Raw genomic sequence first — 24,372 nt, forward strand, 5'->3', positions numbered from 1 at the left:
CCCTGGAAATGCTGTCTTACTTCTATCCTTCAGTCTCTCAGAATTACCACACGACTTGTCCCTGTTTCACGTTGCTTTCCTCTGAGTCCCACCCACACAGTGAGACAGGCAGAGGGAAAGAATGGAGGTAAAAGTGAGGAGAGGAAGAGAAAGACCGAGAGAGTCAGTCAAGAGGGAAACGCGTGGAGGTAAAAGTGGAGATGGAGTTTTGTATCTAAGTACTTTGCTTTAAAGCTTCCATTAGCTGTTATCGTCTTGTATGTCTGAAGGATAGAAAGCCTACCACCCACAGAGGATTGTCTCTTTAATCCTGTGGATTCTAGAACACACACATACAGTTTTTAAAAGGTTCTAAGAACTCTCCAAAGTTTCACCGGCTGATAAAGGCTTGTTGATTATAGAAGTATAAAGGGGCGATAATTCAATACTGTATATCTTGTTTGCGTGTAGCTAGCTAGTGCAATACAATACTGGATGTCCTAGAAAGATACGATACAGGAATGATACGTTTTTAGTTTTAAACGATTTGGTTTAATTAGAGAACCAAATCGATGTGATTCGGTTTGATGCAATACGATTCAATACACTAATATTTGTTGCATAAACATACATTTTCCATTCTAAATTAAAATCTGCTGCCGCATGAGCTGGGCCTCTCTGAGCTGGATCTATTTGAGCTGGGCTTCTCTGAGCTGGGCCTCTCTGAGCTGGATCTATTTGAGCTGGGCTTCTCTGAGCTGGGCCTCTCTGAGCTGGATCTATCTGAGCTGGGCCTCTCTGAGCTGGGCCTCTCTGAGCTGGGCCTCTCTGAACTGGATCTATCTGAGCTGGGCCTCTCTGAGCGTGTGTATAATGTATGTCCATGGTGTATGGCTCCTGTATGGCATTTCAAGGCTGCGTTAAGACAATGACTTCTCAATGACCCAAGATCAGCTCAGCTAATCCCTACCATTGTGACAATGAGTTGTCATTATGCCCGTAGCAAATGTACATTATCCCAGGGGTGTTGGCAGACACAATGTAAGTAACTTAATTTGTGCCCCTAACTTCCCTGAATACCTCTGTTGATCATACAGCTACTGCACGCTGTAATCATGTGCCTATGAACCAGAGTTACACTGTTAGCACTGAGAGGGTGTGCCCTAAAAGGAAGTCCACTGTGTCAGGACTTTACTTTCATTAATCTGATGATAGTAAATTGATTAGATAAATAACAATGTTAAATTATTCATTTAAATCGGGTAACAATTGGGGTACCACAAGAGCGGTTGTTTAAAGAGTTAACATCTCCCACATTAAACTCTATAAGGCCTTTACCTATCACATCCATAAAACAGTCAACTTATTAATCATAACCTCGTATCATATTCTGAACAGTCGTAACCTCCTGCATCTGCAAAAACCTCAGCCTTACTTATGAATCAGTACTACCGAAGTTGGTTTATTTATTTACCAGTTAACTAAATGTTGACACAGGATAAACCCACACACAGTTAATGCATTAGAAACAGATCCCTAGAGGTCTGACACAATATGGCGGCTTGTTACAGACATCGATAGGGCGAGAGAGAGAGAGGGGCCGAGACATAATACTTTGGTACATTTACAAACTATTCTCACAGTAATCATATACTTTGTAAACTAACCACCGCCTTTTTTGGAGTAAGATTTCATGTATTTAAAATGTAGATGTCTTGGTTCTTCGTGTATTTCTGTCGGAACCACGGACTTCTTGGAAAGGTTGTTGGGCCTTTTCGCGGCACGCTTGCAAGGCTCTGATTGTCCAAAAGGGGTCCCCACCAGTCTTCTACTACTGTTAATCTCTGCTGTCGTCCGGTATCCGGTGACCTGTCATGTAGTCCTGAACAGAACTACAGAGTTTATTTCCTTCCATTTGCACCTGAAGCTGCCTCTTTGAAGATAGGCTAGCCAGCTGTGTCCATGGTTCCCAGTGGGATGATGAGAGTAGCATACTACGGTGATTTGAGAAGAGTAGTAAGATGGTTTGAAGAGTAGTAAGATGGTCACACTTAAGTTCACTTTTCTAGATACTTTACTTAGGACAGCTAATCAGCTGTACCAGTGATTGTCCGGGAGTGGAGTTTATCGTCTCTGCCTCGTGTTGAGATTTCAGAGTTCAAACCACTTTGGACATGAGCTGCAGCTCAACATCTCTCTGGTCTCATATGTTAATTCATAACCCATCGTTTTATACAGTTAATTTAAAAAGGGGGCGGTTCCGTCAGGATGACACTCTCTCTGACATCACTCAAAGGGGCGGTGACTACTGACTTGTACAAAGTTATAGAAACAATTTCCTCTTTTACTTTCTAAAATCACATCCCTCGCTTAACAAAAACACTTTCATAATTTTTCATAACGCATTAGATGGACACTATATTATTATTACTATAAATATATTATATATATTTCCTTTATACGTTTTTTTAATGACAACACAAAATAACAACCAAAATGACATTATTATTCTTTAGGTTGCCTCTGACCATTCCCCACGTTCCATGTTAGAAATATTGTTCCAGTAATTGCTTTAGAACGTGTTAGTTAGAGTTGTGGCGGGAAAATGTCTGTGTAGACAAAGGCACATTCCTTGGGTGAACATTGGAGAGGGAGATGCTGAATGTTCTTGTCCTTGATTTACATCAGGGCTTGAGCTGTCAACCCACCACCAGTTCCCTTCTCCTCCGCCCCCCCTCCTTACAGGACAGTCATGACAATTGTGTGGTGCAGCTCATCGTGCACTATCAGCTCCAGTATATAAATAACAAGAGCAAGTCTACTTCTGATAAGCTTCCCAGTAAAGCATTAAAAACAGTCAAGCAACCCAGAAAAGTCCCAAAAAATAGGCTACATATGTTAATATGGGCTAAGAAACAAGGTTCATGAAGTCAATAACTTGCTTGTAACAGATGACATTCATATTCTGATCTCTGAAACTCACTTAGATAATACCTTTGATGATACAGTGGTAGCAATACATGGTTATAACATAGACCGAAAAGATAGAAATGCCAACGGGGGCGGTGTTACGGTCTATATTCAGAGCCACACTCCTGTAAAGATTAGAGAGGATCTCATGTTAAATACTGTTGATGTAATATGACTACAGGTTCATCTGCCTCCCCTAAAGCCCATTCTGGTGGGAAGCTGATGTAGACCACCAAGTGTTAACAGTCAGTATCTGGATAACACTGTATGTGTGAAATGCTTGATAATGTATGTGATATCAACAGAGAAGTATATTTTCTGGGTGTATTAAATATTGACTGGCATTTATCAAGCTACCCACTCAAGAAAAACATCACACTGTAACTAGTGCCTGAAACCTAGTTCAGGTTATCAGTCAACCTACCAGGATAGTTAAACAGCACAGGAATGAAATCATCAACATGTATTGATCACATATTGACTAATGCTGCAGAAATGTGCTATAAAGCAGTATCCAAATCCATAGGATGTAGTGATCACAATATAGTAGCCATATCTAGGAAAACCAAAGTTCCAAAGGCTGGGATTAATATAGTGTATAAGAGGTCATACAATACGTTTTGTAGTGATTCATATGTTGATGATGTAAAGAATATTTGCCGTGGTGTGTAATGAGGAGCAACCAGACGCTGCTGGTCTGTGGTGTGTAATGAGGAGCAACCAGACGCTGCTGGTCTGTGGTGTGTAATGAGGAGCAACCAGATGCTGCTGGTCTGTGGTGTGTAATGAGCAGCAACCAGATGCTGCTGGTCTGTGGTGTGTAATGAGGAGCAACCAGACGCTGCTGGTCTGTGGTGTGTAATGAGGAGCAACCAGACGCTGCTGGTCTGTGGTGTGTAATGAGGAGCAACCAGATGCTGCTGGTCTGTATACTTCCGGCGCCGACTGAGATGGCCGCCTCGCTTCGCGTTCCTAGGAAACTATGCAGTTTTTTGTTTTTTTTTACGTGTTATTTCTTACATTAGTACCCCAGGTCATCTTAGGTTTCATTACATACAGTCGAGAAGAACTACTGAATATAAGATCAGCGTCAACTCACCATCAGTACGACCAAGAATATGTTTTCCGCGACGCGGATCCTGTGTTCTGCCTTACAAACAGGACAACGGAATGGATCGCATGCAGCGACCCAAGGAAACGACTCCGAAAAAGAGGGAAACGAGGCGGTGTTCTGGTCAGACTCCGAAAAAGGGCACATCGCGCACCACTCCCCAGCATTCTTCTTGCCAATGTCCAGTCTCTTGACAACAAGGTTGACGAAATCCGAGCAAGGGTAGCATTCCAGAGGGACATCAGAGACTGCAACGTTCTCTGCTTCACGGAAACATGGCTTACTGGGAAGACGCTATCCGATGCGGTGCAGCCAACGGGTTTCTCCACGCATCGCGCCGACAGAAACAAACATCTTTCTGGTAAGAAGAGTGGCGGGGGCGTATGCCTCATGACTAACGAGACATGGTGTGATGAAGGATTTAGAATTCCTCACAATCAAATGTAGACCGCATTATCTTCCAAGAGAATTCTCTTCGATTATAATCACAGCCGTATATATCCCCCCCAAGCAGACACATCGATGGCTCTGAACAAACTTTATTTAACTCTTTGCAAACTGGAAACCATTTATCCGGAGGCTGCATTCATTGTAGCTGGGGATTTTAACAAAGCTAATCTGAAAACAAGACTCCCTAAATTTTATCAGCATATCGATTGCGCAACCAGGGGTGGTAAAACCTTGGATCATTGTTACTCTAACTTCCGCGACGCATATAAGGCCCTGCCCCGCCCCCCTTTCGGAAAAGCTGACCACGACTCCATTTTGCTGATCCCTGCCTACAGGCAGAAACTAAAACAAGAGGCTCCCACGCTGAGGTCTGTCCAACGCTGGTCAGACCAAGCTGACTCCACACTCATTTACATTTACATTTAAGTCATTTAGCAGACGCTCTTATCCAGAGCGACTTACAAATTGCACTCCAAGACTGCTTCCATCACGTGGACTGGGACATGTTTCGTATTGCGTCAGATGGAAATATTGACGAATACGCTGATTCGGTGTGCGAGTTCATTAGAACGCGCGTCGAAGATGTCGTTCCCATAGCAACGATAAAAACATTCCCAAACCAGAAACCGTGGATTGATGGCAGCATTCGCGTGAAACTGAAAGCGCGAACCTCTGCTTTTAATCAGGGCAAGGTGTCTGCTAACATGTCCGAATATAAACAATGCAGCTATTCCCTCCACAAGGCTATTAAACAAGCTAAGCGTCAGTACAGAGACAAAGTGGAATCTCAATTCAATGGCTCAGACACAAGAGGCATGTGGCAGGGTCTACAGTCAATCACGGACTACAAGAAGAAAACCAGCCCAGTCACGGACCAGGATGTCTTGCTCCCAGGCAGACTAAATAACTTTTTTGCCCGCTTTGAGGACAATACAGTGCCACTGACACGGCCTGCAACGAAAACATGCGGTCTCTCCTTCACTGCAGCCGAGGTGAGTAAGACATTTAAACGTGTTAACCCTCGCAAGGCTGCAGGCCCAGACGGCATCCCCAGCCGCGCCCTCAGAGCATGCGTAGACCAGCTGGCCGGTGTGTTTACGGACATATTCAATCAATCCCTATACCAGTCTGCTGTTCCCACATGCTTCAAGAGGGTCACCATTGTTCCTGTTCCCAAGAAAGCTAAGGTAACTGAGCTAAACGACTACCGCCCCGTAGCACTCACTTCCGTCATCATGAAGTGCTTTGAGAGACTAGTCAAGGACCATATCACCTCCACCCTACCTGACACCCTAGACCCACTCCAATTTGCTTACCGCCCAAATAGGTCCACAGACGATGCAATCTCAACCACACTGCACACTGCCCTAACCCACCTGGACAAGAGGAATACCTATGTGAGAATGCTGTTCATCGACTACAGCTCGGCATTCAACACCATAGTACCCTCCAAGCTCGTCATCAAGCTCGAGACCCTGGGTCTCGACCCCGCCCTGTGCAACTGGGTACTGGACTTCCTGACGGGCCGCCCCCAGGTGGTGAGGGTAGGCAACAACATCTCCTCCCCGCTGATCCTCAACACGGGGGGCCCCACAAGGGTGCGTTCTGAGCCCTCTCCTGTACTCCCTGTTCACCCACGACTGCGTGGCCACGCACGCTCCAACTCAATCATCAAGTTTGCGGACGACACAACAGTGGTAGGCTTGATTACCAACAACGACGAGACGGCCTACAGGGAGGAGGTGAGGGCCCTCGGAGTGTGGTGTCAGGAAAATAACCTCACACTCAACGTCAACAAAACTAAGGAGATGATTGTGGACTTCAGGAAACAGCAGAGGGAACACCCCCTATCCACATCGATGGAACAGTAGTGGAGAGGGTAGCAAGTTTTAAGTTCCTCGGCATACACATCACAGACAAACTGAATTGGTCCACTCACACTGACAGCGTCGTGAAGAAGGCGCAGCAGCGCCTCTTCAACCTCAGGAGGCTGAAGAAATTCGGCTTGTCACCAAAAGCACTCACAAACTTCTACAGATGCACAATCGAGAGCATCCTGGCGGGCTGTATCACCGCCTGGTACGGCAACTGCTCCGCCCTCAACCGTAAGGCTCTCCAGAGGGTAGTGAGGTCCGCACAGCGCATCACCGGGGGCAAACTACCTGCCCTCCAGGACACCTACACCACCCGATGTTACAGGAAGGCCATAAAGATCATCAAGGACATCAACCACCCGAACCACTGCCTGTTCACCCCGCTATCATCCAGAAGGCGAGGTCAGTACAGGTGCATCAAAGCTGGGACCGAGAGACTGAAAAACAGCTTCTATCTCAAGGCCATCAGACTGTTAAACAGCCACCACTAACATTGAGTGGCTGCTGCCAACACACTGTCATTGACACTGACCCAACTCCAGCCACTTTAATAATGGGAATTGATGGGAAATTATGTAAATATATCACTAGCCACTTTAAACAATGCTACCTTATATAATGTTACTTACCCTACATTATTCATCTCATATGCATACGTATATACTGTATTCTAGATCATCGACTGCATCCTTATGTCACTAGCCACTTTAACTATGCCACTTTGTTTACTTTGTCTACATACTCATCTCATATGTATATACTGTACTCGATACCATCTACTGTATGCTGCTCTGTACCATCACTCATTCATATATCCTTATGTACATATTCCTTATCCCCTTACACTGTGTATAAGACAGTAGTTTTGGAATTGTTAGTTAGATTACTTGTTGGTTATCACTGCATTGTCGGAACTAGAAGCACAAGCATTTCGCTACACTCGCATTAACATCTGCTAACCATGTGTATGTGACAAATAAAATTTGATTTGATTTGTGGTGTGTAATGAGGAGCAACCAGACGCTGCTGGTCTGTGGTGTGTAATGAGGAGCAACCAGATGCTGCTGGTCTGTGGTGTGTAATGAGGAGTAACCAGATGCTGCTGGTCTGTGGTGTGTAATGAGGAGCAACCAGATGCTGCACTTGAAACATTTATAAAAATGCTTATTCTAGTTACTAATAAGCACCCACACACATTACAAAAATGACTGTAAAAAACTGTTAAATCCCCTTGGATTGATGAGGAATTTAAAAATTGAATGGTTGAGAGGGATGAGGCAAAAGGTAAGGCAAATAATTCTGGCTGCACAACTGATTGGCAAACCAACTGCAAATTGAAAAATCCTGTGACTAAACTTAATAAAAATAAACTATACTATGAAACAAAGATACAGTAAATAAAGAATGATAGTACAAAGATGGAGGCTATTAAATGAAATTATATATATTTTGTTTAATTGAGGTGACTAAACTGCTTGGAGTAACCCTGGATTGTAAACTGTTATGGTCAAAACATATTGATACAACAGTAGCTAAGATGGGGAGAAGTCTGTCTATAAAAAAAGCAACGCTTTACAAGGCAGGTCCTACAGGCCCTAGTTTCTACCTTCTTAACAGCACTGTCAACAAGGCAGGTCCTACAGGCTCTAGTTTCTACCTTCTTAACAGCACTGTCAACAAGGCAGGTCCTACAGGCTCTAGTTTCTACCTTCTTAAAAAAAAAAGTAGTTGGCTTCCTTGGCAGGAACTAATGGGGATTCATAATAAACCACAGGAAGAGTAGCTGCTGCCTTGACAGGAACTAATGGGGATCCATAATAAACCACAGGAAGAGTAGCTGCTGCCTTGGCAGGAACTAATGGGGATCCATAATAAACCCCAGGAAAAGTAGTTGGCTTCCTTGGCAGGAACTAATGGGGATTCATAATAAACCACAGGAAGAGTAGCTGCTGCCTTGACAGGAACTAATGGGGATCCATAATAAACCACAGGAAGAGTAGCTGCTGCCTTGACAGGAACTAATGGGGATCCATAATAAACCACAGGAAGAGTAGCTGCTGCCTTGGCAGGAACTAATGGGGATCCATAATAAACCACAGGAAGAGTAGTTGCTGCCTTGGCAGGAAGTAATGGGGATCCATAATAAACCACAGGAAGAGTAGCTGCTGCCTTGGCAGGAACTAATGGGGATCCATAATAAACCCCAGGAAGAGTAGCTGCTGCCTTGGCAGGAACTAATGGGGATCCCTAATAAACCCCAGGAAGAGTAGCTGCTGCCTTGGCAGGAACTAATGGGGATCCATAATAAACTCCAGGAAGAGTAGCTGCTGCCTTGACAGGAACTAAAGGGGATCCATAATAAACCACAGGAAGAGTAGCTGCTGCCTTGTCAGGAACTAATGGGGATCCATAATAAACCCCAGGAAGAGTAGCTGCCTTGGCAGGAACTAATGGGGATCCATAATAAACACCAGGAAGACTAGCTGCCTTTGCAGGAACTAATGGGGATCCATAATAAACCCCAGGAAGAGTAGCTGCTGCCTTGGCAGGAACTAATGGGGATCCATAATAAACCCCAGGAAGAGTAGCTGCTGCCTTGGCAGGAACTAATGGGGATCCATAATAAACCCCAGGAAGAGTAGTTGCTTCCTTGGCAGGAACTAATGAGAATTCATAATAAACCACAGGAAGAGTAGCTGCTGCCTTGGCAGGAACTAATGGAGATCCATAATAAACCCCAGGAAGAGTAGCTGCTGCCTTGGCAGGAACTAATGGGGATTCATAATAAACCCCAGGAAGAGTAGCTGCTGCCTTGGCAGGAACTAATGGGGATCCATAATAAACCCCCAGGAAGAGTAGCTGCTGCCTTGACAGGAACTAATGGGGATCCATAATAAACCACAGGAAGAGTAGCTGCTGCTGCCTTGACAGGAACTAATGGGGATCCATAATAAACCACAGGAAGAGTAGCTGCTGCCTTGGCAGGAACTAATGGGGATCCATAATAAACCACAGGAAGAGTAGCTGCTGCCTTGACAGGAACTAATGGGGATCCATAATAAACCACAGGAAGAGTAGCTGCTGCCTTGGCAGGAACTAATGGGGATCCATAATAAACCACAGGAAGAGTAGTTGCTGCCTTGGCAGGAACTAATGGGGATACATAATAAACCACAGGAAGAGTAGTTGCTGCCTTGGCAGGAACTAATGGGGATCCATAATAAACCACAGGAAGAGTAGCTGCTGCCTTGGCAGGAACTAATGGGGATCCATAATAAACCACAGGAAGAGTAGCTGCTGCCTTGGCAGGAACTAATGGGGATCCATAATAAACCACAGGAAGAGTAGTTGCTGCCTTGGCAGGAACTAATGGGGATACATAATAAACCACAGGAAGAGTAGTTGCTGCCTTGGCAGGAACTAATGGGGATCCATAATAAACCACAGGAAGAGTAGCTGCTGCCTTGGCAGGAACTAATGGGGATCCATAATAAACTCCAGGAAGAGTAGCTGCTGCCTTGACAGGAACTAATGGGGATCCATAATAAACCACAGGAAGAGTAGCTGCTGCCTTGGCAATAGCTAATGGGAATCCTTAATAAATACAGTTACTATATAGGCACCTGATCTTTTACATTTTTTAAATCTTTATTTAACTAGGCAAGTCAGTTAAGGACAAATTCTTATCTTCAATGACGGCCTAGGAAACAGTGGGTTAACTGCCTTGTTCAGGGGCAGATCGACAGATTTGTACCTTGTCAGCTCAGGGATTTGATCTTGCAACCTTTCAGTTACTGACCCAACGCTCTAACCACTAGGCTACGCTGCGATCCCATCTGCCCGCCTCCCCCCATCTGCCCGCCTCCCCCCATCTGCCCGCCTCCCCCATCTGCCCGCCTCCCCCCATCTGCCCGCCTCCCCCATCTGCCCGCCGCCCCCATCTGCCCGCCGCCCCCATCTGCCCGCCTCCCCCATCTGCCCGCCTCCCCCCATCTGCCCGCCTCCCCCATCTGCCCGCCTCCCCCCATCTGCCCGCCTCCCCCATCTGCCCGCCTCCCCCCATCTGCCCAACCTCCCCCATCTGCCCAACCTCCCCCATCTGCCCGCCTCCCCCATCTGCCCAACCTCCCCCATCTGCCCGCCTCCCCCCATCTGCCCAACCTCCCCCATCTGCCCGCCTCCCCCATCTGCCCGCCTCCCCCCATCTGCCCAACCTCCCCCATCTGCCCGCCTCCCCCATCTGCCCAACCTCCCCCATCTGCCCAACCTCCCCCATCTGCCCGCCTCCCCCATCTGCCCAACCTCCCCCATCTGCCCAACCTCCCCCCATCTGCCCAACCTCCCCCATCTGCCCGCCTCCCCCATCTGCCCAACCTCCCCCATCTGCCCAACCTCCCCCATCTGCCCAACCTCCCCCATCTGCCCAACCTCCCCCATCTGCCCGCCTCCCCCCATCTGCCCAACCTCCCCCATCTGCCCAACCTCCCCCATCTGCCCAACCTCCCCCATCTGCCCAACCTCCCCCCCATCTGCCCAACCTCCCCCATCTGCCCAACCTCCCCCATCTGCCCAACCTCCCCCATCTGCCCAACCTCCCCCATCTGCCCAACCTCCCCCATCTGCCCGCCTCCCCCATCTGCCCAACCTCCCCCATCTGCCCAACCTCCCCCATCTGCCCAACCTCTCCCCATCTGCCCAACCTCCCCCATCTGCCCGCCTCCCCCATCTGCCCGCAGAAATGCGGGATGAAGAGTTTCAGCTAGTAAAGTATCAATATTGATTGCTTGTAAAAAAAATATATAACATTTGCGATGACATAGGATATGACTATTTGGATTTCTCCTCAAAATCTAAATGGACACTATGACTGGATGGATCTCCCCTTCTTCTCTTGCTTGGACCATGCAGTGTACCTCACAAAAGTGATTGCTGTCCTCATTATGAAATTATCAACTTTTAAAAGAATGACCACACACACACACACACATACATATGTGTGTGTATGGTCATTTTTTTTTTAAAGTTGACAATTTCATTGATTGTTTAATGCAAAACTGCCAAAACTACTGCTGATGGTGAACCTGAACAATCCAAATCCAAATCTATTGTTTTCCCCGTTCAGTAGGTACATAGCCAGATGAGAGTCGTCTCCAATAGACGACTTTCAACAGTGCATAGATAACAAATTACATAGGCTGTCACTCACTAATAAAGCTTAATATCATGCAAGCCATTTAAGCATTTGAATACTGAAGGTGCCCCGCTGATGTGCAAGATTAGGAACAGGCTGCCTACCTCGCGTTGGTCAGCGCGAAGCTGGGCTCAGTTTGACTACTGATATTACTGGGGTTGTTCGGCATGCAAAATGACTTGTAGATCAATGACTGTCAACACAGTTACAGGCAGTTCGACACTGAAGGAGAGAACTCATCCGTTGTCACAAAAGATGAGGTATTTTGTAAGGTATGAAGAATGTAATCTGAGCAAAACATTTTCGTAAACCGGTGATTCATAACGTTTGAATCAATTTTCTAACCAATGCAATGCTACATTTGGATCGTTTTGGGGTCCGTGGACAGATGCACTTGTCTCTTAAACATTTAAAAACAGGGACTGATGCGTATTGGTGAATAATTACATCCCCAAACTTTCCCCCTCACCTTACACTTGTTATTCCAAAAGAACAGACAGTTTTTGGAGGATGATGTGTTGTTGTGTTTTATAGTCTGGAGGAACAGACACAGGGAGAGTGACAGGAAGGGCATAAACAAATTACTGATTCTCTAAACAGTGTCAGAGTACAGTGCCATCATCATCCTCTGTATCTCTGTGTTCTGGGCCTCCGAGTCCAAACGGTGTCAAAGTACAGTACCATCACCAGTCTCTGTGTTCTGGGCCTCCGAATCCAAATGGTGTCACAGTACAGCGCCCACCTGCCTTCAACCTCAGTTCCCTGCCTCAATTGAACATTCTCTGTGTCAGCGTCCCAAATAAATCACCGTATTCCCTACATAGTGCACTAGTTAAAAGTAGTGCACTATGTAGGGAATAGGGTGCCATTTGGGACAAACACATGTCTACCTTCTCTGCCTTTTTAAAGACTGGCTGCACCACCTCTACACCTGTTCCCTGTCCTGTCTGAGACAGTCTGTGCTGTCTGCCTTCTATATGCCTGCCTCATCTGTCTGTATTCTGCTCCTAGTCACAGTAGTCAGTCTATCCTGTCTGCCTCATCTGTCTGTCTCCTGCTCCTAGTCACATTACAGTCACAATGCCATCTCTACCACCACCTTGGTTCCCTGCCTCAGAATCAAATCTGCATTCTACAGTGGCTTACAAAAGTATTCACCCCCCTTGGCATTTTTCCTATTTTGTTGCCTTACAACCTGGAATTAAAATGTATTTTTTGGGGGGGTTGTATCATTTGATTTACACAACACACAATACCACTTTGGAGATGCAAAACATTTTTCTTGGTGAAACAAGCAAGAAATAAGACAAAAAAACTGAAAACTTGAGCGTGTATAACCATTCACCCCCCCCCAAAGTCAATACTTTGTAGACCCACCTTTTGCAGCCATTACAGCTGCAAGTCTCTTGGGGTATGTCTCTATAAGATTGGCACATCTAACTACTGGGAATTTTGCCCAAGGCAAAACTGCTCCAGCTCTTTCAAGTTGGATGGGTTCCACTGGTGTACAGCAATCTTTAAGTCATACCACAGATTCTGAATTGGATTGAGGTCTGGGCTTTGACTAGGCCATCCCAAGACATTTAAATGTTTCCCCTTAAACCACTCGAGTGTTGCTTTAGCAGTATGCTTAGGGTCATTGTCCTGCTGGAAGGTGAACCTCCGTCGCAGTCTCACATCTCTGGAAGACAGAAACAGGTTTCCCTCAAGAATGTCCCTGTATTTAGCCCCATCCATCATTCCTTCAATTCTGACCAGTTTCTCAGTCCCTGCCGATGAAAACATCCCCACAGCAGGATGCTGCCACCACCATGCTTCACTGTGGGGATGGTGTTCTCGTGGTGATGAGAGGTGTTGGGTTTGTGCCAGACATAGCGTTTTCCTTGATGGCCAAAAAAGCTACATTTTAGTTTCATCTGACCAGAGTTCCTTCTTCCATATGTGTGGGGAATCTCCCACATGCATTTTGGCAAACACGTTTGCTTACTTTTTTCTTTAAGCAATGGCCACTCTTCCGTAATGCCCAGCTCTGTGGAGTGTACGGCTTAAACTGGTCCCCAATATCCGCTGTGGAGCTTAGCAGCTCCTTCAGGGTTATCTTTGGTCTCTTTGTTGCCTCTCTGATTAATATCCTCCTTGCCTGGTCCTTGGGCTTTGGTGGGCGGCCCTCACTAGGCAGGTTTGTTGTAGTGCCATATTCTTTCTGATTTTTTAATAATGGTGCGCCGTGGGATGTTCAAAGTTTCGGATATTTTTTTTATAACCCAACCCTGATCTCTACTTCTCCACAACTTTGTCCCTGACCTGTTTGGAGAGCTCCTTGGTCTTCATAGTGCTGCTTGCCTGGTGGTGTTGCAGACTCTGAGGCCTTTCAGAACAGGCGTACAGTATATATACACTCAGATCATGTGACAGATCATATGACAATTAAATAAAGTCCACCTGTGTGCAATCTATCTAATTATGTTACCTCTGAAGGTAATTGGTTGCACCTGATCTTATTTAGGGGCTTCACAGCAAAGGGGGTGAATACATATGTAAAGGGGGTGAATACATATGTAAAGGGGGTGAATACATATGTAAAGGGGGTGAATACATATGTAAAGGGGGTGAATACATATGTAAAGGGGGTGAATACATATGCAAAGGGAGTGAATACATATGTAAAGGGGGTGAATACATATGTAAAGGGGGTGAATACATATGTAAAGGGGGTGAATACATATGTAAAGGGGGTGAATACATATGTAAAGGGGGTGAATACATATGTAAAGGGGGTGAATACATATGCACACACCACTTTTCAGTTTTTATTTTCATTTCACTTCACCAATTTGGACTGTGTGCATCCATTACATGGAATCCAAATAAAAATCCATTTAAATTGCAGGTTGTAATGCAACTAAATAGGAAAAAAACACCAAGGGAGATGAATACTTTTGCAAGGCCCTGTATGTACCTGTCCTCTGTGCCTGTTCCTTTCTCAGAGTCTAAACAGTCACAGTACACAGCCTCTGCCTCCAATCCTACTTCTGTTCACCTGCCTCCGACTCAACCCTGCCCTCTCCGCGTCTAGCCCTCTCCCGCGTCTAGCCCTCTCCCTTGTCTAGCCCTCTCCCTTGTCTAGCCCTCTCCGCATCTAGCCCTCTCCGCATCTAGCCCTCTCCAGCGTCTAGCCCTCTCCAGCGTCTAGCCCTCTCCCGCGTCTAGCCCTCTCCCGCGTCTAGCCCTCTCCCGCGTCTAGCCCTCTCCCGCGTCTAGCCCTCTCCGCGTCTAGCCCTCTCCGCGTCTAGCCCTCTCCGCGTCTAGCCCTCTCCCGCGTCTAGCCCTCTCCCGCGTCTAGCCCTCTCCCGCGTCTAGCCCTCTCCCGCGTCTAGCCCTCTCCCGCGTCTAGCCCTCTCCAGCGTCTAGCCCTCTCCGCGTCTAGCCCCCCCTGTCTAGCCCTCTCCGCGTCTAGCCCTCTCCGGCGTCTAGCCCTCTCCGGCGTCTAGCCCTCTCCGGCGTCTAGCCCTCTCCGGCATCTAGCCCTCTCCGCGTTTAGCCCTCTCCTTCTGTTCCAATCCAGAAACATTTGACAGATTCTCTAAACAGTATCAAAGTACAGTGCCACCATCTCAACTGCTGTTCCTCAAGTAAACCCTCGCTCTGTCTGTTCCAAGGCTCACTATACGCCTGCAGAGAGAGAGAAAGGGTACATTTCACATTTGACGTTGCAGCACAGTTTCATGAGAGAGAGGGGGGGGGGGTAGAGACTGCAGACTTTAGGTACTGTATATGAAACGTTACAAAAGAAACTCATAATGAACTAGCAAACTATGCCAGCCTGACAGAAAAAAATGGAACAGTGAAAAATGTGCAAGGCAATCACTTTATTTTACACTCAGCTATTTGGCTTAGTTCCTGTCTTTTCCTTCGAAACCAACCTGTGGAAATGGAACTAGGGCACGCACGGCACTCATCTACTAAGATCTTCCAATTACAAAGACAGAGATGAGATGAATTCATCGGATTCTCTTTCTTCTGGTATGTTCACTGTTTGATTTGATCACAGATGAAATAGTCATTTCATTCAAGGTTCATCAGTTCTCTATCTGGGCTCAGCAACAAAAAAAAAATGGTGGTAATTTGTGGAATATGCTTTGAAGTTACATTTTATTTGACGGTTAGAATTAGTTAGAAGTATTATCCGTTGACAGTAGCCCTTTACACTTGTACCCGTATACGAGTTCACAAATGGCAGATTCGGACACTGATAAGAGCCTAAATTGGAACGCAGTGGCTGTAATGTAACGCGCTATAAATGACGTCAGAACTCGGGCTCTGTGCTTCACAGCGCTGCGGTGTGGGCTTTGAAGTTGTCCCCATTCCTCCTGCTAATTCGGAAACTTTGTAACATGTTGTCGTCTGAGAGAGGGGAAATGCTATACATTAAGAGGACTCCGTGTATTTTGAAAGATAAGGCGTTGAGGATTATAATACATACAGCTATCATGTCGTACAACCAAACCAGAACACCAAAATGTGCACCTCACATCTCCATATCATTAAAACTCATGTCATATACAGTGTCAACGTTAATGATAACTATGTTTGATGTACAAGATGACATGGCGTCATACCCTGGGTTTGTTCTGAACAGAACGAGCCCGTTTGTTCATTGTGAAGAAAATTCCGTCACAGAACACGCAAAGGGAATGCACGCATAACTACTTTTATAGCTCACCAAAATTATCAATCTGCTGAATTGCTCACTGAATTGCTTTGTGAAAGCCCAACACGGTAAGATCGTATTTTATAACTTAACTAGTCATGTTAGCAATAGAACAAGCTTTTAAATGATGCCCACCTGACCCAGATCGCGATTTATAAAATGGTCCGTTTTTGGGGATTGAGTACGCAACAACAGTAATTGTGTGATGGCGGGGATGCAGGGCCATGTTCCAAACAGAAGTATAGGTGTACTTGCTCTAGTATGTCAAAGTCACAGATGGGACAAATGAGTATAGTTGAAGACTTCTTTGAGTCATAAAAGTGCATTAAAATGACTTAGTAACTAACTGTTATTCCTCTCAACCCTTTGTCTTACGTTGCGCCAAACCGCGACATTTTCCAGGAATATTCTTTTCACGTTACTTAACGTATTCCGGAGTATTTTCAGATTTAGTTATCAGCAAACTGTGAAAATTACCGTAAATGTAAAATACACAAAATCAACAGTGGAATGTTTTGGATTCAGTCTTGTGTCAACTGTTTTGTCCTCACCTTTGGTCTATTAATCTTCCAATTATCTATTATTATTATTTTCAATTACTACCAAGTTCATGCTTTTCATGTTTCTTCTGTAAGGAACATTCAGCCATATATCCATATAGGCCAGTTTCCAAGAGTGTAAAGGGTGAACGGGGTTTATTTCACCCAGCTATACCGTAAAACGATCAGTAGAGAGTGGTTTACTATGTTTCACAACACCCTCCATAAATCACCGTACACTCTGTCTATTTCTGTTAATTGGTTATTTCAGTTTGAGTGAGAGTACCTTTTTTCGACTTTACTTAGTTATCCTAGTTCCTCCACACCAGCCACCTATCACTGGCCTTGGCACAGAGGCTCACTCCTCACCCTCACTGCTCTCTGTGTTTCTGTCTGCCAGGAGATTCCACCCACCCATTTGTCAGAGGAGGGATATCACCGTGTCCCTCTGGTGAGTCTGGATACGTCCCAAATGGCACCCTATTCCCTATATGGGCCCTGGTCTAAAGTAGTGCACCCTCTTCCCTATGGGCCCTGGTCTAAAGTAGTGCACTATATAGGGAATAGGGTGCCATTTGGGACACAGTCCTCCGTCTCCATGCGCTGTTGCTGTCTATCGACCAGCCGAGGGTGACACAAAATAGAGCCTGGCATTTCTTCTGATTGTCACATACATCCTAAAGTGTAAACTAGGTCAAACATGTGTGAGGTGGAGATAATGTTCAACTGCTCAGTCATCCCTCAGAGAGAGGGGGGGGGCGCGGAGGGACCAGGGGGGGACCAGGAAGACAGAGAGAGGGGGAGGAATGTTCAGCTGCTCAGTCATCCCTCAGAGAGGGGGGTGCGGAGGGACCAGGGGACAGAGAGAGAGGGGGAGGAATGTTCAACTGCTCAGTCATCCCTCAGAGAGAGGGGGCGGGGGAGGGGGGCGCAGAGGGACCAGGGGACAGGGACCAGGAAGACAGAGAGAGATGGGGAGGAATGTTCAGCTTCTCAGTCATCCCTCAGAGAGAACAGAGAGGGGGGTGGGTGGAGTGACCAGGGGACAGGAAGACAGAGAACAGAGGGGACGGAGGGACCAGGAAGACCGAGAGAGAGGGGGGGGGACCAGGAAGACAGAGAGAGAGAGGGGGGAACCAGGGAACAGAGAGAGATGGGGGAGGAATGTTCAGCTGCTCGGTCATCCCTCAGAGCACAGAGAGAGAGGGGACGGAGGGACCGGGGACGGGAGACATGAAGATAGGGGAGGGGGGGGGGGTGCTCAGCTGCTCAGTCATCCCTCAGAGCATAGAGAGAGAGGGGACGGAGGGACCGGGAGACATGAAGATAGAGGGGGGGGTGCTCAGCTGCTGAGAGAACAGATAGAGAAGGGGAAGTGAGGGAGTGGGGTTGGGGGGGCAGAGAGTAGAGGGGGAGACAAACAGAGAGAGAGAGAGAGAGGGGGGAGGAAGGGGGGGTAGAGAGTAGGGCAGTATATCATATACCGGGTTATTTGGAAAAACTGTAGCTATGGGATGGTTTTTCAATACCATCCATTAAAACTACTTATTTGACACTTACATTTTTTTAAAATGGTGAACATTTGTAGCATTTAAATATTTGTAGCTACGTTTTAAGTCAATACCTGCAGTCAACTTGTGCAATATGTTAGGAGATCAAGAAGATCAAGTTGTTCATTTCACATATAACGTTATGAGCTTGGATTTCGGTCCTGCAAATACTTTAGGTCAGAGACTGTATATTCACAATGCGCTCGTTAGCATTCAGTTAGGATTCTCTATGTGGATTTTACATGCACTTTGTTAGCCTTGCTAACCTTTGGATTACAATAGCGTACCTTGTAGTCAGTGCCGGTATTACCGAATATCCCTGTATGGCACAAGGCTGAGTGAGTGAGTGAGTGAGTGAGTGAGTGAGTGAGTGAGTGAGTGAGTGAGTGAGTGAGTGAGATCAGCCAAAACCTCAGAAAAAAAAGTGTAGACCTCCACAAGTCTGGTTCAATTTCCAAATGCCTGAAGGTACAACGCTCGTCCTGTACAGACAACAGTACACAAGTATAAACACCATGGGACCACGCAGCCATCCTACCGCTCAGGAAGGAGACGCGTTCTGTCTCCTAGAGATGAACGTACTTTGGTGCGAATAACAGCAAAGGACCTTGTGAAGATGCTGGAGGAAACAGGTACAAAAGTATCTCTATCCACAGTAAAACGAGTCCTATATCGACATAACCTGAAAGGCCGTTCAGCAAGGAAGAAGCCACTGCTCAAAAACCGCCATAAAAAAGCCAGACTACGGTTTGTCGAGAGTTTTGCAACTGCACATGGGGACAAGGATCGTACTTTTTAGAGAAATGTCCTCTGGTCTGATGAAACAAAAATTGAACTGTTTGGCCATAATGACCATTGTTATGTTTGGAGGAAAAAGGGGGAGGCTTGCAAGCCGAAGAACACCATCCCAACCGTGAAGCACGGGGGTGTCAGCATCATGTTGTGGGGGTACCTTTGCTGCAGGAGGGACTGGTGCACTTCACAAAATAGATGGCAGATCTAAGTACATGACAGATAGTACCAAGGTTATTATACATAGAAGATATAGTACATGACAGATAGTACCACGGTTATTAGTAATGAATCTCTCTCTGTGTAGGCATTAGACCCTTTCTTGCATCATACTGGTGGTCCCTTCATCTCGGCTTTGAAAACCATTGTAGACATTTTTTTTTTTTGTAGAGCATCTTGTTCCCCCATTTGTCTTTAAGAGCATTGCATATCCAAATCAGATAGCTACCATATCATGCTTAACTTAATCAACCTCCTCGTTTTCTGTATCTTCTTCCCTCGAGGGAATAGTTGAGATTTGATGAAAAACAGGGATTGACAGTTAATCTGTGAACATTACAGGGATGGTTTGACAAGACGAATATGTCTTAAGCCAGTAGGGTATACAGTAGAGATGGAGAGTCAGTCTTAAGCCAGTAGGGTATACAGTAGAGATGGAGTGTCAGCCTTAAGCCAGTAGGATATACAGTAGAGATGGAGTGACAGCCTTAAGCCAGTAGGGTATACAGTAGAGATGGAGTGTCAGCCTTAAGCCAGTAGGGTATACAGTAGAGATGGAGTGAGGAAAGAGAGAGAGAGAGGGACGGAAGAGAGAGAGAGAGAGAGAGGGACGGAAGAGAGAGAGAGAGAGAGAGGGACGGAAGAGAGAGAGAGAGAGAGGGACGGAAGAGAGAGAGAGAGAGAGGGACGGAAGAGAGAGAGAGAGAGAGAGGGACGGAAGAGAGAGAGAGAGAGAGAGGGACGGAAGAGAGAGAGAGAGGGACGGGAGAGAGAGAGAGAGGGACGGGAGAGAGAGCGAGAGACGGAAGAGAGAGCGAGAGAGAGACGGAAGAGAGAGAGACGGAAGAGAGAGAGACGGAAGAGAGAAAGAGAGAGAGACGGAAGAGAGAAAGAGAGAGAGAGACGGAAGAGAGAAAGAGAGAGAGAGACGGAAGAGAGAAAGAGAGAGAGAGACGGAAGAGAGAGAGAGAGAGACGGAAGAGAGAGAGAGAGAGACGGAAGAGAGAGAGAGAGAGACGGAAGAGAGAGAGAGAGAGACGGAAGAGAGAGAGAGAGACGGAAGAGAGAGAGAGAGATGGAAGAGAAAGGGGGACGGAAGAGAGAGGGGGACGGAAGAGAGAGAGGGACGGAAGAGAGAGAGAGGGACGGAAGAGAGAGAGAGGGACGAAAGAGAGAGAGAGAGACGGAAGAGAGAGAGAGAGACGGAAGAGAGAGAGACGGAAGAGAGAGAGAGAGAGAGAGAGACAAAAGAGAGAGAGAGAGACGGAAGAGAGAGAGAGAGACAGAAGAGAGAGAGAGAGACAGAAGAGAGAGAGAGAGACGGAAGAGAGAGAGAGAGACGGAAGAGAGAGAGAGAGACGGAAGAGAGAGAGAGAGATGGAAGAGAGAGAGGGACGGAAGTGAGAGGGGGACGGAAGAGAGAGGGGGATGGAAGAGAGAGGGGGACGGAAGAGAGAGGGGGACGGAAGAGAGAGAGGGACGGAAGAGAGAGAGAGGGACGAAAGAGAGAGAGAGGGGCGAAAGAGAGAGAGAGGGGCGAAAGAGAGAGAGAGGGACGGAAGAGAGAGAGAGGGACGAAAGAGAGAGAGAGAGGGAGGAAAGAGAGAGAGACGGAAGAGAGAGTTCACACATGACTGAGTGGCCAAAATGCGACTACAACACCATCATTAAGTTTGCTGCCTGATTACCGACAACAATGACACAGCCTATAGGGAGGAGGTCAGAGAACTGGCAGTGTGGTGCCAGGAAAACAATCTCTCCCTCAATGTGAGCAAGACAAAGGAGCTGATTGTGGACTACAGGAAAAGCTGGGCCTAACAGGCCCCCATTAACATCGACGGGGCTGTAGTGGAGCGGGTCGAGAGTTAAGTTCCTTGGTGTCCACATCACCAACAAACTATCATGGTCCAAACACACCAAGACAGACGTGAAGAGGGCACGACAACACCTTTTCCCCCTCAGGATACTGAAAAGATTTGGCATTGTTCCTCAGATCCTCAATAAGTTCCACAGCTGCACCATCGAGAGCATCCTGACCGGTTGCATCACCGCCTGGTATAGCAACTGCTAGACATCTGACCGTAAGGCGCTACAGAGAGTAGTGTGTACAGCCCAGTACATCACTGGGGCCAAGCTTCCTGCCATCCAGGACCTCAATACCAGGCGGTGTCAGAGGAAAGCCCTAAAAATGGTCAAAGACTCAAGTCACTCAAGTTACATAGACTGTTCTCTCTGCTACCACACGGCAAGCGGTACTGGAGCGCCAAGTCTAGGACCAAAAAGCTCATTAACAGCTTCTACCCCCAAGCCATAAGACTGCTAAACAATTAATCAAATGCCCGGACTATTTACATTGACAGACCCCCCCCCCCCCCCCAAAATGTAGAATATGATTTATCTTTAACTTCCCTATGCCTTAACATTCACTGCATGATGTCCTTGCTCTGAAGAGGAAGAAACATTCCATTTAACCATTACAATAAACAGGAACTGATGCCCATATGAGACTAATGCAGTTCCCCATGCAGTTTAACACCTCATTCCCCATTCAGTTTAACACCTCATTCCCCATGCAGTTTAACACCTCATTCCCCGTGCAGTTTAACACCTCATTCCCCATGCAGTTTAACACCTCATTCCCCGTGCAGTTTAACACCTCATTCCCCATGCAGTTTAACACCTCATTCCCCGTGCAGTTGTAACACCTCATTCCCCGTGCAGTTGTAACACCTCATTCCCCATGCAGTTTAACACCTCATTCCCCATGCAGTTTAACACCTCATTCCCCGTGCAGTTTAACACCTCATTCCCCATGCAGTTTAACACCTCATTCCCCATGCAGTTTAACACCTCATTCCCCATGCAGTTGAACACCTCATTCCCCATGCAGTTGAACACCTCATTCCCCATGCAGTTGTAACACCTCATTCCCCGTGCAGTTTAACACCTCATTCCCCATGCAGTTTAACACCTCATTCCCCATGCAGTTTAACACCTCATTCCCCATGCAGTTTAACACCTCATTCCCCATGCAGTTGTAACACCTCATTCCCCATGCAGTTGTAACACCTCGTTCCCCATGCAGTTTAGCACCTCATTCCCCATGCAGTTTAGCACCTCATTCCCCATGCAGTTTAACACCTCATTCCCCATGCAGTTTAGCACCTCATTCCCCATGCAGTTTAACACCTCGTTCCCCATGCAGTGTAACACCTCATTCCCCGTGCAGTTTAACACCTCATTCCCCATGCAGTTTAACACCTCATTCCCCGTGCAGTTTAACACCTCATTCCCCATGCAGTTTAACACCTCATTCCCCATGCAGTTGTAACACCTCATTCCCCATGCAGTTGTAACACCTCATTCCCCATGCAGTTGTAACACCTCATTCCCCATGCAGTTTAACACCTCATTCCCCATGCAGTTTAACACTTCATTCCCCATGCAGTTGTAACACCTCATTCCCCGTGCAGTTTAACACCTCATTCCCCATGCAGTTTAACACCTCATTCCCCATGCAGTTGTAACACCTCGTTCCCCATGCAGTTTAACACCTCATTCCCCATGCAGTTTAACACCTCGTTCCCCATGCAGTTGTAACACCTCGTTCCCCATGCAGTTGTAACACCTCATTCCCCATGCAGTTGAACACCTCATTCCCCATGCAGTTGAACACCTCATTCCCCATGCAGTGTAACACCTCATTCCCCATGCAGTTTAACACCTCATTCCCCATGCAGTTTAACACCTCATTCCCCATGCAGTTTAACACCTCCTTCCCCATGCAGTTTAACACCTCATTCCCCGTGCAGTTTAACACCTCATTCCCGTGCAGTTTAACACCTCATTCCCCGTGCAGTTGTAACACCTCATTCCCCATGCAGTTGTAACACCTCATTCCCCGTGCAGTTTAACACCTCATTCCCCATGCAGTTTAACACCTCATTCCCCGTGCAGTTTAACACCTCATTCCCCGTGCAGTTTAACACCTCATTCCCCATGCAGTTTAACACCTCATTCCCCATGCAGTTTAACACCTCATTCCCCATGCAGTTTAACACCTCATTCCCCGTGCAGTTTAACACCTCATTCCCCGTGCAGTTTAGCACCTCATTCCCCATGCAGTTTAACACCTCATTCCCCATGCAGTTTAGCACCTCATTCCCCATGCAGTTTAACACCTCATTCCCCATGCAGTTTAACACCTCATTCCCCATGCAGTTTAACACCTCATTCCCCATGCAGTTTAGCACCTCATTCCCCATGCAGTTGTAACACCTCATTCCCCATGCAGTTGAACACCTCATTCCCCATGCAGTGTAACACCTCATTCCCCATGCAGTTGAACACCTCATTCCCCATGCAGTGTAACACCTCATTCCCCATGCAGTTTAACACCTCATTCCCCATGCAGTTTAACACCTCATTCCCCATGCAGTTTAACACCTCCTTCCCCATGCAGTTTAACACCTCATTCCCCATGCAGTTTAACACCTCATTCCCCATGCAGTTGTAACACCTCATTCCCCATGCAGTTGTAACACCTCGTTCCCCATGCAGTTGTAACACCTCGTTCCCCATGCAGTTGTAACACCTCATTCCCCATGCAGTTGTAACACCTCATTCCCCATGCAGTTGTAACACCTCATTCCCCATGCAGTTTAACACTTCATTCCCCATGCAGTTGTAACACCTCATTCCCCATGCAGTTTAACACCTCATTCCCCATGCAGTTGTAACACCTCATTCCCCATGCAATTGTAACACCTCGTTCCCCATGCAGTTTAACACCTCATTCCCCATGCAGTTGTAACACCTCATTCCCCATGCAATTGTAACACCTCATTCCCCATGCAGTTGTAACACCTCATTCCCCATGCAGTTGTAACACCTCATTCCCCATGCAGTTTAACACCTCATTCCCCATGCAGTTTAACACTTCATTCCCCATGCAGTTGTAACACCTCATTCCCCATGCAGTTTAAC

At 46.7% G+C, this 24,372-nt stretch overlaps 1 protein-coding gene across 1 annotated transcript; it reads left to right on the forward strand.

The window, feature by feature from the left end:
- Positions 1-121: 121 nt before the first annotated feature.
- LOC135559857 (uncharacterized) lies at positions 122-23,661 on the forward strand. Its single transcript, XM_065000743.1, has 8 exons — positions 122-127; positions 648-843; positions 10,203-11,146; positions 17,226-17,276; positions 22,133-22,302; positions 22,447-22,713; positions 22,908-22,982; positions 23,271-23,661. The coding sequence occupies exons 1-8, from the start codon at positions 122-124 to the stop codon at positions 23,659-23,661; spliced, it is 2,100 nt and encodes a 699-aa protein (XP_064856815.1).
- Positions 23,662-24,372: the final 711 nt, after the last annotated feature.

The sequence above is a fragment of the Oncorhynchus nerka genome, linkage group LG15, assembly GCF_034236695.1.
Source record: "Oncorhynchus nerka isolate Pitt River linkage group LG15, Oner_Uvic_2.0, whole genome shotgun sequence".
In the NCBI taxonomy this organism is placed as follows: domain Eukaryota; kingdom Metazoa; phylum Chordata; class Actinopteri; order Salmoniformes; family Salmonidae; genus Oncorhynchus; species Oncorhynchus nerka.

Coding starts and splice junctions, on each gene's coding strand:
- LOC135559857 (XM_065000743.1), top strand. Junction 11,147..17,225: donor GGGATGAAGAGTTTCAGCTA/GTAAAGTATCAA, acceptor TCTGTCTGCCAG/GAGATTCCACCCACCCATTT. Junction 22,303..22,446: donor ACCTCATTCCCCATGCAGTT/GTAACACCTCAT, acceptor TTCCCCATGCAG/TTGTAACACCTCGTTCCCCA.